Raw genomic sequence first — 12,063 nt, forward strand, 5'->3', positions numbered from 1 at the left:
ACCGTCATAGCCACGATAAAAACATGAAAGAACACAGGAAGTCTGCCTAGCATAGGAACAGATTCAGCAGTCACGTAAAAAAAAAAAAAATGACAGTTGTTGTCATGATTTCTCTTCTTCAATTTCAGTATAAGCGTGCAAGTATTCTGATTCAGAGAAAACGTAAGATAAGCTCTTATTTGCATTATGTATCATACACCTTTCTCCTTGCTGTCACAATTTTGGGAAGGCAAAATACATCAATCAGAAGAAAATGCTACCCAAACTACAGATGGTACAAGCTTGAAATAAGAAGAGAATTCTCCAGGAGAAAGTCAAGTAATCAAGTATGTTGTACACTCTTCAATTGAAGCAGTATTTGGCAGTGCTTTTTTAATGGTGCACTTACAGCAATGCAATGTGGAATTACATTATACGTACTTCAAGCCGTGGCAAGTTCAAGTCATCCAGACTACCAGGAACACAAAGAAAGCTCTCTGAGGGTAGTCTTTAACATAACCATTTACTTTTACTCTTCAGTGTGTGCAAAGAGGTAACTTCACTTGGAATTATGCTCTAAGTAGGTGCAGAGGTGTTATCTTACCCTCTTCAGGTGCTGAGCTCTCAGCTGAGCTGTCTTTATCTGAGCTGCCTGAAGAGGCAGCTTTGTTTGTCTGTTTCTTCATGGCTCCTTTCTTCTCTGCCTTACCCGCTTTTCCCTTTTTCTTGTTTTTAGAACCTCCAACAGTCCACTGCAAGGTAAAAACACACAAACAAACAAAAAAAAACAAGAAAGAGATCATGAGACAGAACTATCACTCTTTCCTCCCTCCCCAAAAACATTGGAGTAAAAATGACTGAAAAACAGTCTGATATCTGACAGCAACAAATCAATCACACAAAAAGGAAAAAAAAATGCCAACAGGTAACTTGTTAAATGAAAGCATTTTATGGTGGCTTTTTGTTGTTGTGTTTTTTTTTGTTTTTTTTTTAATATAAATTAGCCCTGTAACCCAAAAGTTGGCAGAAGAGTCCTTTTGAAAACAATGAAGACTTCAGAGTTCAGTCTGCAATATCCACTGGGGAAAGAAATTACTGAAAACGTTTTCCTAAGAAAACAACTTAAATAATAGGAGTCTAACTGTATTTGTAAAGGCTATTTTCAGTTAAATACTGTGAAATGGAAGAAGCAACAAATGTGTTTCCAAAATTAGTTCACCAAAGGGCAAAATTTAGATTACATGAATGCACACCAATTGCATGAGTTTTTCATAAATCTCAGTTTTGGCAGGAGTTCACAGTACCTGTGTAATCTTTAATGCAACAAACCAGTAGGATACTCATTCACAGACAGTACTGCCACCTTCTGCACCTTATGTACAGCGCACAAGTCAATAATCAAATCAGAATCACAGTTAGGAAAAAAAAGTCTAGGCTTAATTCTAATTTTGTCTTAACATCACATCTGCAATTTAGGCTGCAATTTCCAAGTTCAGACTTTATGCCAGCACATATGCACAGGCATCAACTTTAAACACCAGAGTCCCAGGAGAGGAGGCAGTATTCACTTTACCATGCAATTCCTAGTTATATTTTTCCATTGTCCTAACCACCTGGGTAAAGCCAGAAGGGAACAGAAGCAGTAAAGACTATTTATGCATGATTTTAAGGCTTTACAATATTTTGCACCTCACTACTTCTAGAAATTCTTCTAGGGGGAGCCTAGATTCCCTCTTCAGGGATAAGGTATTTATTCTGAAGTGAACTATTTTGAATGTTATCTTCTTCATACCTATATATTACTCTCACCCTTCATGCACATCACCTGTTCATGCACATCACCTGTTCAAGCAGGCAGTCTACTCCCCCCCCCCCAAGAAAATTATAAAAAAATCATAATTTAAATAAGCAAAGATTCTTTTGCATTACTGAAATCTTGCACTGAAGAATAGTTTAGTTAAAAGAAATTCTTTACATTTGACCTCTGTTGCATACAAACCTCAGGCTCCATCACCTTTGACTACTACTTTCTGAAGATGCACCACCTTTAGATTGTTTTGAACCTTGGGGTTCTCCAAATAAAACTCAACCCAGAAGCTACCACCTCATCTCTTAGCACCCGTAGAATTTCCTAGCTTTTGATTACACTCACAACTGGCTTTGTACCGTCCATATTAGCGCTCACTTCATCATCACCTCTAAGTGTCAGACATGCATTCAAATTTATCTGCCAAAGAGCAAGCAGTTCTCTTTTCTGCGGTAAAAGCAGAGCTACCTAGTGGTGAGCCTTTGATTGCAATCTGTTCCCCAATCCATTATGCTCCACAGGACAGGTGAGAAACTCTGATCACAAAGCATCTGGCTTTATATCAGCCTAAGTTTGCATTTAAGTCTTTACTGGCTCCCATATTCAGGTTTCACTTGTTCGGTGTTCCAGTGCTGCTGCCCGGCTTCCCCAGTATTGCCAATAATTCTCCTGGTCAATCATGCCCAAGTAAATCAATGAAGACCAAGCTTGTACACAACGCAAACATGCTCAGATCTCAACATCATGGAATCACCTCCTAGGACTAGGATAAGTGCATTTTGACTATTAGTTCAACAGCTCACCTACTGTTAGCAGACCGATGAAAACACAAGAGTGAGAAAGTGAGACTGAGCATTCACTAGGGAGGAGCAGAGCCCTCTGAACAAGGGATGCAGAGGTGCTTCTTTCCCAGAGCTCTGTCACTTTTTTAGTGTTCCAACACTGACTTATAGCTTGCTCTTTAGCAAGTAAAAATAAAAGCACACAGAAAGCCATATTATACGCACACAGATATATCAAGACCTTGAGAGGTCATGCTGAGATGAAAGAAGTTAAGATCAGATGGAAACAGCAGGACTTCAGTAGTTAAGAAAATGTTTAATAGCTGTAGATACACGCATTACAGAGCGCTGTTCTCAGCCTTCGACTCACAAGCAGGCTTGTGGAGAGACCTCAGGGCCTAAGAGATGGAACTGAAGAGAAAACTGGGTGTCAACTTCTGAGCAACATCAAGAAATCTGTCCTCACCTAGGAATTTTCACTTTGGTTTCTATTAGACCCTGGAGATTACACTAACTTGCTGTGCAAGTGACAACTGCATCTTTCAAGTTACAATAACAAGTCACAAAACCTGCCAGTTTCAGTGCTGCCATAAAGCCAAGTTCTTCCTCAACTGCCTCAGACACTTCAGGGGCTTTTCAGCTACCCCGGTCTTTCATGAATGCCTGGTTATTCCTGCAACCACTACAGGACAAAAAGAAGGATTGATCAAAACTTGAGGACAAATAAGTCACCTAAACCAGGACATACTCAGTGCAAGGGCTCTTTTAGGCTCACAGTTTGCTCTGCAGACTCGGGAACCATCAGTTGTCATTTGGATACTGAGTGGCCACTCAGTGTTATTCAGCATAGGACTAGCCAACACCAAGTTTCTTCTTACATCAGAGGAAGAGATAGCAAAGTTTAGCACGTCGGGGGTGTGAGGAGGAAGTAAGAAGAAAAAGCAATACAGGAAAGCCATGAGCTGCTTGGCAGCTTGCAGCCCAAACCAAAGTCCTGAGCCCCTTCCTCATGCTCTAGGCACACCTGCAGAGATCAGAAAGGCAGCCACACGTTCACATGTAACACCAAGTAAAAATGCACACCCACCTAAGAATCAGCAGCATTTGGTTGTTCTGCTTATCTTCCCTCCATCTCAAACAGCAAACAGTAACCATAGTTTCCAAAAATCTGTCCTCTGCTGCAGCTTCTCCAGGCTCCTTCTTCCATGCTGTGATCAGGCAGAGCCAGCCAACGCTCCTCACATGCTGTCCACAGCCATGCCTCTTTGCACAGCCCCTCTGGTCACCACTGCCTTCACGGCCACCAGCTGGAACCCTCCATGGTTCCAGACACAGCAAGTCAATAAACCTAGGCAGAAGTGTGCTGTAACATTGCTTTCTGCTTATTGTTCAGCACAACTCAACAACAGAACATTATGGCTCAGTCACAGGAAGCAGCCAGAAAACATTTCAGTTTCTCCTCCTGCTTCAAAGGTTCACAGTGCTAATCACTCACATATTTCCCCAAGTTGTCCAAGTCAAGCCACAGTACCCAGAATGGACTGTCAATAACAAAATGCCATTAGAAATCCACTGGATTTAGTAGTTAGCTTCTACAAAAGCAACTACACAAGATGACTGAGGAAAATCATTTATAGTTCAGCAAACCTAGAACACATTTCCACTAGGGAGATGAAATGAGATCGAGGTGAGGGAAAAAAAAGTGAGCTCTGACAGTACAGTAGCCTGAATGCAGTAGTGTTTTTACTGATGCTGCTCAGATAGTCACTATTCTCTTCTATTCACACAGTACCCAGATGTATTATCCACTTAAGTTTTCTTTTGCAAGCAGGTATTCTCCCTGCTTTTTATATCAAACTGAGCAGAGGTGCACAACTGATGTCACCAGCCTGTCCTTGCTGTATTTTTCCCTCCTGGATACGTCTTTTATAAAGGGCAAATTATAAGCCCTAACTTCAAAACGAAACAGATCCCTTACCAACATGTTCCTTTCTTGGCCAGATAAACTTACACGCCATGACAACACAACAGCTTATGTGTGGGAAAGTACCTAGTGTTAGCCCAGCTTACGAACTCTTATCTGTTCTTCTCCATTTATACCTGAAGAAAAAAAAGGCAGTCCTCCATGCAAGCCATCACACTGCATTTCCAGCCTGCAGACAACAGCAGACAGCTGAGACGTTACGATACAGCAGCATTTACTGTCTTCAGGGCTTCTCAAAGCAGGGAGATCTCTGGAGAATTCCAAGAACTACAAGGAAGAAAATGCTCTCTGCAACTATTGTTAAAACCAAAAAGTGAATAGAAAACCCCCATTACTTCTCTTGCCTTTCAGTCTGCACCTGTCATTCAGGGGGCCTCAAACAACTCCACAATGACAACAGTCCGGCAATTAGGAAACTTAAAGAGCTGTGCTAGGCAGGGAGAGGAGACTTGAGATGTCAACACCAAAAGGAAAAGGAGACACAAGCAGGCAGAGGAAAGAAGTTCTCAAGTCACAGAAGAGGTTTTGCCAGGAACTGGCTGAATGAAGGTTTCAGGGGTCACAACTTGCTTGGTCCTCCCCTATTGTCTGAACAGCACTCAAATCAACTCACAACAAGGTAACTAAGAAAAAAAGTATACATTTAATGGGTTTAATTTAAATTAAGCTGCAAGTTACCATTTACTCTAGAATTATTTTGAGATGTCCATGTATTGAGAAACATGGAGACCCACTGAATAACAGCGTGGAGATAGTAGATCCCAAATGCCAATGAAGAAACACATAACACGTAATCAAAACAAACCTGGGGATGCTACCACCTGTAAAAACCCAGGAAGTTTTATTTTAGAAACCTGGACCAAACAGCTGGAGATGGTGACAGCCATAAAATACTTGGACAGCAAGCATTGCACCGCTGTCACCAAGCTACCATCATCCAGACCAAAAAAAGCTTAATCACTGCTCTAGATATGACAGTGCCTCATGAATGGATTGTTTTCAGAAAAAGTTGCTTTCTTGATACACAGGAAGAAGTTCCTTCTCTGAAAATTAAATAAATAAAATCACATATTCCATTCAAATAGCTATGTGAGCCCGCATCTGGAGCACCCTGCTCCACCTCTGAGCTCTTGCAGACTCTCATACCCTGTAATCCACACCCCCAGAAGTTATTCCCTCACTAGCTTGGGATTTGAAGTTACTTGCAGACCAAACTTTATACCTATTTTGTTCCCAGCTGGTTTACATTACTTGTGTGTGTATGTTAGCCTCCATACAATTAGTCCGCACGATCCAGATTTGCACTTGCACATTTTGGGGTGTGCGTGCTAACAGCAGCAACTCCCTCTTTAAGGAAAGCTTTATTATTCTCCATGTTAATAGCTAAAGAAAGCTGTCTCCAAGGAAATCAAAATTACAAAGCACACAGCCTGGACACTTGTGTACAGGAAGATTAAACACACACTGCTTCAGATTCTTTAAGCTTGAAAAATGTACGTATGGCAAAGACCCCACCAGACTAGAGAACCCACTCAGTCTTGGAGGCCTAATTAAGCAGTGTTATGAAATAAAAGCACACAGGGAAGACATTTAGCACAGTAATCTCTATAAACCCACAAAAGACGCCCCCAAAACAGAAGGAATACATGTAGATTTCTGCTAATCTGTGGTTTACCAAAGTGCTTAAACTTGAATGTAGGAAGATCTACATTTTCAACTCCTTTCCTAATAATAGAGGCACAAAGCCTCCTCCAGGCAGACCGCTATTCAGGACTGACTTACTGCCTGCACAAACTCTAGGCACTGTTTCCTCTGTCCCATAGCTATTGAAAAATCTTCAGCCATGCCATCTCCTCCTGAATCTGCACATTTGCAAATAAAGGCCTAAAACCAGATAATCAGTAAACTCCAACCTAGTAACAAGCATTCGTGATCTAACTTTTCATGTCCCAGAGGTACCTTCTGCTGTCATCCTACAGATGTTAAAAGGCACAGACAAACCCTTCACTACGTTAGAATAAGTGTGTAAGAACACAGTCTTATACCAGCATTGCCAACAACAAACCTTTCAGGAGAAAGTGTATTGCTGCTTTCTGTCTAATCTACACTGATGTTAGCAAAGCTGTTTCAATGGTCATCCAGGCTTCACTGCACAACAGAGAGGATCCTCTTACTGTGATCAACACTGCTGGGATAAAAAGAAGAGCAAGAACCCAGAATTAGCCTACCACAACTGAGGAATACCACCCATACAACGTCTTCAAGATGCCATGAGGGTAGCTTGCTGACACACACGTCCCTAGCACAGTAGACCCAGCAGCAGTTTGGCTAACACCAAACTGGTTACACAAACTGGTTACTCATCGCAAGCTAACGAGTTGGGACAGGGGGCCCTGGGGTGGTCATGGCCACATGTTGCTCCACAGATAAAGGAGCAGTCTGTCTCCATGTCTCTGAGAAGGTGGCACTTCTTATTGCAACGGCCTGCAGTCATTGCTACTCATCTGTTGTCTGAACATTGGTTCAGTCAATTTGGTCATGCGTGTTCCACAGACACCAGGAGATGATCAGTACACACCTACTACTTTGCTGACTGCAACTCACCTTCAGTCCCTTGGCTAGGTGATTTGACTCACACAACACAGGTCTTTGAAATCTTATAGAGCCCAGTATCTGCACCATGAACACCTGACGTGGCCATGAGATTTCACAGAAGTGCATTTGCACTAAAAACACAATGGTGACAAAGGTCTCATGAAATCCCTTGGGCACCATTGTATACATGGCATAATTTGTACAAGTTCTTATTCTGTAATTCCAAAAATGCATCGTCTCTCTCTACACTATGTTCCCCCAAACTTTCCTCCCTACAGAAAAACAAAATGCAGTGTTTAGCTTCCGAAGCAGAGATTTAGACTTCTTTCCTGTACGTGCAACATACTGCTTATCCCAGAACATTTTGTGCTTGCCAGGAACCACAAAGGATGCACACGCTACAATACCTGCATGGAAGCAAATACATGATTAAGCATATTTGCCGAGGGCAACAACTTCCATGCTGTTGCCTCCAAGTCCTCATCTTACAGGAAATCCAGTAAAACCGTTTCAACTTTTAGACCCCTGCTCCTAACGCCTGAGATTGAGCAAACTTGAGACCAACCACAAGAATACTGAGCAAAACCAAAGTCACTCATGCAGGAACACCAGGCGGGGAGTTGAGTGTAGGGATGCACACACCCGAGTGGCTGGAAGAAAAACTGTCATAACCCAGCCCGTCTCGCCCTGCTACGACAAGGAGCAGTTCAAAATGCATATTTTAGGCACAGGAATAGAAGCAAGTGTCCTAATTACCTCTTCTCTAAACCTTTCCCTCTTGCTACATGGAAGCCAAAGAGAACAGTATCAGGAAGAAATGATACACAGATTAGAAAGTTTCCATTGCACACCCTGCAACAGAGATATTACTGCATCTGCAAGTCTGTGGGTATAAATATCAGATTTGACTTCAAAATCACGTTTTCCTAGCGCATTCATGAAGACACATATTGCCATACTCCACATTTAACAGAAAGGTGGACCTCATTTGTAGTTACATATGCTAAATATGTCTGTTTTCAGAGATAAACATAGTACGGAAGAGTTTATAATCAAGGTGCTCTCCACACTCAAGTCTACATTTCCAGACAAGTTGGTCCCCAGGCAGTGTGCTGTCAGATCAGAACAAAGTTTCAGGCTGAGTGGTCACCCAATAACACGTGTAATGTCTATAGTCTGTTCATAATTTTCTCATCCCTTATGTCTGAAGCACACACTAGATACAACAGTTGCTACTATTTCTCTTTTAAAAACTAAGTGCTTGAAACAGCATTCAAACTATATTTATTCCAGAAGCACCTCAGTAAGAATACTAAACCACTGAACATACTAGAACGCGAGCGTTCTTCACGTGTATTGGAAGAATTCTCGCCAGAATCTTGGATTCTCTTCAGTTTAAGAGTTTATCGTTGGCCGACCCTGCGCGTCTTTGAGTTGCCACAATGAATAACTCTTGCTGTGGCATCAGGGAACAGAGGGAAGCAGCACAGCTAAGTTTTTAAGAACAAATGGAGTAAGAGACCTCTACATAGTACAGATGTCTTCGCAAGCTTTCTGCAACACTACAAGAAGATCTTCTTATTCAAATAGCTACATGACCAGTTTGTCAGATGCTCTGTTTTAACACATCAATTTCAATTTTTGCTTATAGATGGAAGCAGAGGCTTTTAACCAGCTCTAGAACATAGCACCAAGACCAAATAATAAAAACAGATCTAGCAGATACGCACTCCTGTGCAATAAGTTGAGAAAACCCTAGAACAAAAGTAATTCTAAACTCTGAGTTGCTTCACTTTCTTCAGAAATGCCAATAAAAACACACTGTTCTATGTGCAAATGGCCAGACAAGCTACTTCACAATATGCTTTTGCTACTCAAAGTAGCAAAGTAGAAGTTCTAACGTTTAATAGTCCCACCTACCCTCCTCCTCTCCGAGGAGGAAAGCTCTCTCCCAAAGCCAAAACCCACTCCCTTGAACTCAGAGTCCAGGTTCAGCAACTTCATTGTTACTTCAACCACAAACTTCACACAGGAAGAACACTAGTTTTAAGCAGACAGATCACCAAATCATTCAGACCTTATGAACACAGGATCGTAAGGATTCAGACCTTACGAGCAGGCAGTCAACTTTTCTACAGCCATACCGACTATTTTGTGTGCAGTTACAATTCTAAGCTTATTAATTACAAGAAACCAAGAAGAATTTGAGTACATAACCTCTGGGCAAAATGGTTCTCTATCAGTTTAATCAACAGCTCGTCCCACTTTGTACCATCAGCAAGCTAAACATACTGTATGATACATCCATATCTTCCATACGTCCATCACATAGATACACTCAGACAAATAACCCATAGAAAATTCACTGACAACATAACCTACTCACCTCATCATCACTGTCTGACGTCTCAGAGTCTGAAGATGCTGTAGGCTTGCTCACAGGTGGCTCCTTTTCTTCAGAGTCGCTGCGTTTCCGTTTGGCCAATGACAAGAGCTCCTGGTGTGAAAAAAACATGTTTGTTTTAAAACATCGCTATTAGTTTTACCATTTCAGGTCAACGCATACATACCTTCTCTGTGATATTTGAGCACATCCCAGTAACACAATTATCCCTACCACCTAGAGAACAAAGTCTACCATGTTTCATAAATACATACACGAAACTCTGCGTAATACAGCTGAATATTATGAAAGGATTTTTAAAATTACAAGCCATAAAGAGAAAATGCTACTGCCATCACTTTCTTGATATAAAGAAGATACAACAAATTACTTCCAGGTCTTTGGTACTTATATACAACATAATTAGATGATAATTAAAAAGAAAACTACATTGTGTAGCACTAACCCAAAAAGCCAAATGCCACTAAGGAGTCTAGTACAATAAATACTTGATCAGTTCCTTTCTTTCTTTCAGAAGACATTTGCAACTATACACTTACAAAGGAAATACTTTGAGTATCACCAAAATATCATGGCTGATGTATTTAGTAAGACCGTTCAATTCCTTTTCACCATTCCTACTTGCCACAGAACGCACTTAAAGCTTTGGACAGACACAGAGCAGGCACCAAGCTCAAAGGCTGTAAAACTAAGTAGAGCTGTTCTCTAGTGGAATCACCCTCAAAGGCAACAGGCCAGCAGAAAGAGCTAAATGGCTTGCAAATAATCTCATCATTTGCTGTTCACAGCTTGTTCAGATGACAGAGGGAGGCAGTAGTTTAAAGCAATCATTTCTGAAGCTGCATTACTGTCTTCGTAATCCATGACAAATAATTTAGTCTTAAAAACATTGCTTTGGGGCTGATGAATCTTAGCTGTGAGGAGAAATAAAGCCACACCAACTTCTGCAGTCTTGGGAAAACAATACTGGATTGGTCTGAATTAGTTTCAAAACTGGAAGATTATCTCCACAGCAGAGGGATTTGAATTTAGTACCTCATATGAGAACATAAACATTGCAGAAACTGATGGCCTAAGCTACTTACCAACAAAGAAATCTTCAGTTATTAATGGCACTTTACAAACCGTTTTCTGAAGACGACATGCAACATCAACAGAACAACAAATGGCTCTCCTTAGGAAGTTCCTGATGTTTTCTATAATAACTTTCTGAAATTCCCCCTCTCACAAGTGTCTTCAAGTATACTTGAACCCAGATTACCTTCCTGCGTGATACCTCGGTGTCAATATTTACTGCTTTTATTTCAAGCAAGTTGCCTTGTTTCTTTCTACCCTCATTTTTTCTCTTTTCCAACATACTACAGGAGAAAGGCTCCTGCTCCTTTAGATTCAACCCGCTCAGGTCACTAAGGGAAGCTGTCAAACATTTAACCTACAAGGGCCTCACTCAGCATGCTCTCTTCCTGAAATCACACGTCAAGAACATCACTGCTCTGCTACCCAGCCTTCATCCTTGCACATACATCTGTTATAATGGCTACAAACAACCCCAAACAACTCAGGTAGGGTAGCAGATGCATGTGCTTCCAGCATGTAACAGAACAGATGCAGAACCATGCAGCTATTCCACCACCACTCTGGGGCTAGCTCAGCTCCTCGTGTTTTCAGACCGAACACATGCATGGCAGGAAGGTGGCAACCCTCGAGGGACGCAAGGGGCATGCTCTGCTGTGTGTATTTCTGTATTGGTTTAATGGACTGTACAGCCTGAGTTTTCTAAGGCTCCACGTTGCAAAAACATTTTGGAGTGCTTGTGGGTGGCTTTTTGCTTTTACTTTTCCGCAACGCAGCACCAGCTCCTCCGCTGCACGCCCCGCAGGCCCAGCATTACACCCCCTGAGCCGTGCAGGCACAGTTAGCCAGACAAACTTCTGCACAGCCCGGGCGCTGCCCTGAGAGCCCTGCCGCCCTCATTGACCACATGCAGCACATCGCCAACCCCTGCCCGGCCCAGAGCTGCAGCCCTGGGGGGGGGGGGGGGGGGAGCACTCTCCTCAGAGGGGGGGCTCCTCCTCCTGCGAGCCCCGTGCCGGACCCCCGGGAGGTGCCTGAGGCACGGCCGGGGCTCACCGGGAGGCCCCCGGGCACCTCCCCGGCCCTCCAGGGGCCCCCCCCGGTCCCGCCCGGCAGCACAGGGCCCGGCCCCGCCGCCCTCAGCGCCGGAGGGGCCCCCCCTCACCGGGGCCCTGAGGAGGAGGAGGAGGAAGGGGGGAGATGGCGGCACCGAGCCCCGCGCGGCCCGGAGGGCCCAGGCCCGGGCCTCCCCGCGCACCTGGTCCAGGTTCTCCTCGCTGCCGCTGTCCTCGGTGTCGGAGTCGATGAGGACGCGGCCTTTCCGCTTCTTCACCATGGCGGTGCCGGCTGCCCCCCTACCGCCCGCCCTCCCTCCCCGCCAACGGCGGCGGCGGCGGCGGCGCGGCGCTTCGAGCGGCCCGGCCTGCCCCGCGCCGCC

At 43.5% G+C, this 12,063-nt stretch overlaps 1 protein-coding gene across 1 annotated transcript in view; it reads right to left on the minus strand.

The window, feature by feature from the left end:
* Window positions 1–11,986, minus strand: part of RTF1 (RTF1 homolog, Paf1/RNA polymerase II complex component) — a 30,743-nt gene extending 18,757 nt beyond the window's left edge. The window contains exons 1-3 of the mRNA XM_084286924.1: window positions 11,884–11,986; window positions 9,534–9,644; window positions 584–731 (exon numbers count right to left, since the gene is read on the minus strand). Coding sequence (XP_084143050.1) covers window positions 584–731; window positions 9,534–9,644; window positions 11,884–11,961 — 337 coding nt within the window. The 5' untranslated portion in view covers window positions 11,962–11,986. The remainder of the gene's footprint in view (window positions 1–583; window positions 732–9,533; window positions 9,645–11,883) is intronic.
* Window positions 11,987–12,063: the final 77 nt, after the last annotated feature.

The sequence above is a fragment of the Netta rufina genome, assembly GCF_964035555.1.
Source record: "Netta rufina genome assembly, chromosome: 5".
Classification (NCBI taxonomy): Eukaryota; Metazoa; Chordata; class Aves; order Anseriformes; family Anatidae; genus Netta; species Netta rufina.